The following is a 4,832-nucleotide window of genomic DNA, read 5'->3' on the forward strand; positions in this document are numbered from 1 at the left end:
TACTTCTATATAAATAATTTTATCTGCGACCTTAAACAATAATAAAAGTTCTTATCTATAATATAATTTAATAGCCTAAGTTTAAGTGCGTCTAAGTGGCAAGTAACCAAACCACGAAACAGACTATGCTTTTGGATTGCTTATTTACCTGCAGTGTCGTAACTAGTTTTTCATGTGTTCCTGTGCGAAATTTTAATTTTTGCCTTTTTTCTTTTGGCACCTACCAAGTTACGGATGCGCTTTCGTGTGCTACTTATAAGCACATCTTTCATTTCAATCTTACCTTGTGGTTTTTCGAAAAATGCGATCCTTTGTTATTAAAATGAAAGTATTCGGAATGGAATATTGGAAAAGATGACCCCATTTAGTGTTGTCAAACATCAAATCCGGAACCCACAGAGTGTCATCTGCGGAAGGAGGAAGTATCTTTGACAGTGTTAAATTAAGAACTTCGAGTTTCAATCTAGGATCTGTCCAATACGCATTCAAATAGAAGAACATACGAAAGTCCTGAAAATTAAGAAATATTTATATACATTTTTATCTATATGCTAATATTAATGCTAGGACACAACAGCAATGACGTGACACTTACCATTGTCTGCTCTCGTATTTCATCCACATCCATGATTTCCAAATTGATATAAATAGTAACAGGTTTACCTTAAAGTAAATACATTAATTTGAATTACAGTATGTTAATATCATTTATAAATTGGCGTACAATTCACAAAAATGATAATAAAAATTATCTCAAATTCATTACAAATTGAATTATATTACGTGGGCCTTAAAATTATCTTTGGCGTACTACTGTGATGGAGTCTCATCGGCTCCGTCACAGTAGTAGCCACTCAACACGCGGTTGGTCGCGGGTTCGCTCCTTAACTATGGGCTGACAATATGAAGTTTCTCCAGGTTTTCGTGACGTGTCTAACACCTAAATACAAAGTCTTATCGAGAGAGACCCCTTTTCGCAGACCGCCCATGTATTACGTTGCCATATCCCATCAAATCATTCATCCCGATGGATTTTCAAGTGGAAAAGATACCAGCTATATCCAAATACTATATATTCTAACACACGAAATGCCAATTTTGGCAATTTATTAGTGTATAAAAAGTTTCGATGTTTGATATTAGGTTCCATCGATTAATTGTCACCTAAAGATGTATCATAGATTAATATACTAACAAGTAAGTATAATATTAGCATGTTGATTAGGTAAAAACCTCTACTCTATTGCACGTCGTTATTTGGCAGGGCAGCAGCTATTCACATTGCATGTCTTTGATGTTGAGATGTTTCGTGTATTAGCATATATAGTACTTGTTACATCACTCCTACCCCGTCAATTTCCGGTCGAACTCCACATAATAGATTTTCCATCTTCAATGTTGAATGACCTTATTATATGCAATTTGTAAGTTTAAATATTATATTGTAAGTCATGTTTAAACTTTTATTTCAATAATATCATAGTAATACACTAAATTGTGACATTTCGTCACGCAATGGTATCATTTAGTGTTCCACTTGTATTTAATCAATATCTGATAATACCTTTCAAGCTGATAGAAGTAAACATAGCAATCATAAAATTCCTATCGTTTAAAAAAGCGAAAAACTATTTAAAAAGCTTGGTATTATAAATCATTATATACAATCATACCGATTATTATGAAGCAAGTTGCACGTCAGTAATACTTAATAGTTTGTTTGGGTTTGATGGAACAAGTCAACGCAACATATGGGCAATCTGCTAAAAGAAGTGCTTCTTGTGAGTAATTTCTATCAGAAACTGATCGGTATCTTTAAGTGCGCTATGTGAAAAAAAATCCGGAAAAATCCACGTGGCAGCTCGCTGTTCAAGAAAGAACCTATGACTAGGCCAGCTTGACCATTGGTGGACACATCTTAATGGTTCCGATTTATGCTTATAACTTTGATGTTTTATATTATCGTGCAATTATTAAGAAACAAGCCTGATATGTCGCAGAGACAAGTCCTGACACATCCCGGATATGTAGGGCGGTACAATCTGTAATATGTCGTGATACCTTCTTATCTAGGGTGGGCTACCCTCTTGGAGCATTAAAATTTCTCTCTTGCAACAAGTGTAAAAACTCGGTTTTAACATCTGTTCGGTGTTTGTACCAATTAAAAGATGATAATTATAAATATTTTCTTACCATCAACAAGTGGAGGCGCGTAATTATCATAATCAGTAGGTATGATATTCATCCAACTGCGATCCAGTTCGACACTAAAATGAAAATAATATTAATTAGCCATTTTAATTTTGTATATTTATAGAGCTAAGAACAACACATAACTATTATTCTATTCCAATCGATCTAATTTATTAGTTTAATGCCAGACAGCAACATATTTATGTTGTTTTACCGATGAGGCAGACCCCATTGTGAATAAGCCTCATTCATACTCATGTTTAATTACTTTTACAAAAATAAATAGAAAATTCCTGCATTTATTACAATTATCCTTAAAAGCTACCATATGAGGTTCCGTGATAAAGAAATATTTCGCACTGCTTTTATAGTGTCATTACAATTATCTGTTATGTGGAACAGAAACTTGGATATTGAAATTAATGACAGTAACAGACTAAAGGCAAAAACAGATTTCTGTGGCGGGTCTTGTAAAAATTCTACTATAAATGTAGCCTTCTTTATCATTCCTTACTTCTTTCGTTTCTCATTTTTCTAGTTTTATTTTTATTGTTTTCTTTTTATGAAAACCTTGATCACTGGCCCGGAAAGCATGCGCATAAAACTTGTCCTGTTCATAAAACAACAGCGATTCCTTATTCCTTTTATAAATTAGTATAGTTCCTATCTCATGTTTTTCTTTACCTCACAATTTTAAACACTAATTGAAATATTTATCAATACGATTAAATAGTTATGTATGTTAGAGCTTTCATCGATAATGGTACAAATCATATTTAAGTTGCAATATATTTTATAGACTATAACTTTTATTAATTTTAACTCGAGTTTTTGTAGACTATATTGATTTGAACTGAATTTAAAGTAACACGCAACGTATTAGGCGCAACATGCGAGTATCGACTGATAGTATCTAAACTGAAAAATTATTCTCATCACCTTGACACAAAATCAGTCAATAATCACCGCTCGAACCTAATCGATATAACCTTATAACTTCACAGTTAAAATGGAACGATAACTAAATTATACACTAAGAAAATAAATTCTAGAAAAATACGGAATCAAAAATCGATATGGCTTTGTTCCGTTCAGGTGAAATTTTATATTAACGAGAGAATTAAGTTGCCATAGTTAGGTTGTTGGAAAGACTATCTGCCAGAGACACCTGCAAAAATGCACTCATTAAATACTCTTATCATTCGATTTTACGAACTCCGTTATAAGTGATTTTAAAAAACAACAGAACACGTGTTTTGTCCTGTTCTGACTACTTTCGATGATATTTTCGATTTAGGTATCTAATAACAACGAGAGATTTATGTTGCATACTCGAAACTTCGATATAAAAGCGTGACAATAGCATTTGATAGTAGTTATTATAGATACCGAATTCGTAAGTTTCGAGGTTCCACCCGGAATGCTTAATATTATTCGTGTTTCTCGCGTAACACACCATATTTACTTTGCCACGTGTTTACAAAAATGAGTCGTCACTAATGACGCAAGGTAAAAATGGTTTTTTGAAAATATCGGATTGAAAAATATTTAAAACATGTCGTTTATTTCCCTCTTACAGTGCATTTTCCTTGCGTTTCTGTTCCCATATTACACTGTTACATCGAGGACTTTCTGAAAACTTCACATAAAAACTAAAACACTGCAACAGTTAACTATAGTAGCCAATTATTAGTTAACAATAGATTACACATTCATTTCTTACTACGGACAACAAAAGAAAGCAGTTTTAGTCTTTAAGCATCTTAAGTTTACTTCGACAACTTATTAAATTGATTTATTAATATAGTTATTAAATTATTGATAATAGAATTTTAAAATAGTTTAAGAAAAGTTATTACCTTCGACCCAAGTGGGTTAAGCACAAAACGATGCAAAGCAGCAGCACAATTGTCATCACTATCAAATGCCATCAACTCACTCAGACTTACCGGCGTGCATCGTGACTTTTATTGCACGTTTATTATTGATCAAAACAAAAATATATTATGCGAGTTGTAATTTTTTTACACGAAATGTACGTACGCAATAAATTGCGCTCACTTTGGACAGTCATGCATAAAACAAAATTATGCATGACTGTCCAATTATGTTTTTCTTTGTTACTGATTAGTTTTTAGCCCTTCATCCCGTGTTCAGTAAAGGTGAGATCTAGTAAGTGATGCACACGTGTAGGGACTTGTTGTGGCCCTAATCTAGAACATATAATAGGCTTTATTCCTACACCAAATAATGATATGCTAAAAAACCTGAGGCCATAAAGAGAGACCCAAACTTTAGCTTATGTTCAAATGCGGCCATGCTGTTGTGAAAATGTACAGCGCGGACAGGAAAACACAGACACGTTTTACTAATTAAACAAGTTTAATTTCGCGCTAACATTAATATATATACAGAATAAGTTCGGATTCCCGCTGTTACCTACACACGTTTCCAAAATCCCGAGCGATCAGATGTACCAATAGACCGGTAGTTTCTTTCTCGCTAACTACCTCCCGACAAAATTAGTTGCGCGCGTAAACTTAAACTAACTTAAAACTAAATTAAACTAAGAGATAGAAAAGATAGAAAGGGGAAATAAGAAGAATTAAAGGACAGAGGGTACCCAATTTTCCTGTTGG

At 33.3% G+C, this 4,832-nt stretch overlaps 1 protein-coding gene across 1 annotated transcript; it reads right to left on the minus strand.

The window, feature by feature from the left end:
- Positions 1 to 283: 283 nt before the first annotated feature.
- Positions 284 to 2,451, minus strand: LOC111617015 (glycine receptor subunit alpha-1-like; the record flags this gene model as incomplete). Its single annotated transcript, XM_023358359.1, has 4 exons — positions 2,408 to 2,451; positions 2,194 to 2,267; positions 596 to 663; positions 284 to 510 (listed from the first exon to the last, which is right to left on the minus strand). Coding segments are annotated over exons 1-4 (413 nt in total), but the record flags the coding sequence as incomplete, so codon positions are not given.
- Between the last annotated feature and the right edge of the window lie 2,381 nt (positions 2,452 to 4,832).

Source organism: Centruroides sculpturatus, unplaced genomic scaffold, assembly GCF_000671375.1.
Source record: "Centruroides sculpturatus isolate CEXI.00-Female unplaced genomic scaffold, Cexi_2.0 scaffold4523, whole genome shotgun sequence".
NCBI lineage: Eukaryota > Metazoa > Arthropoda > Arachnida > Scorpiones > Buthidae > Centruroides > Centruroides sculpturatus.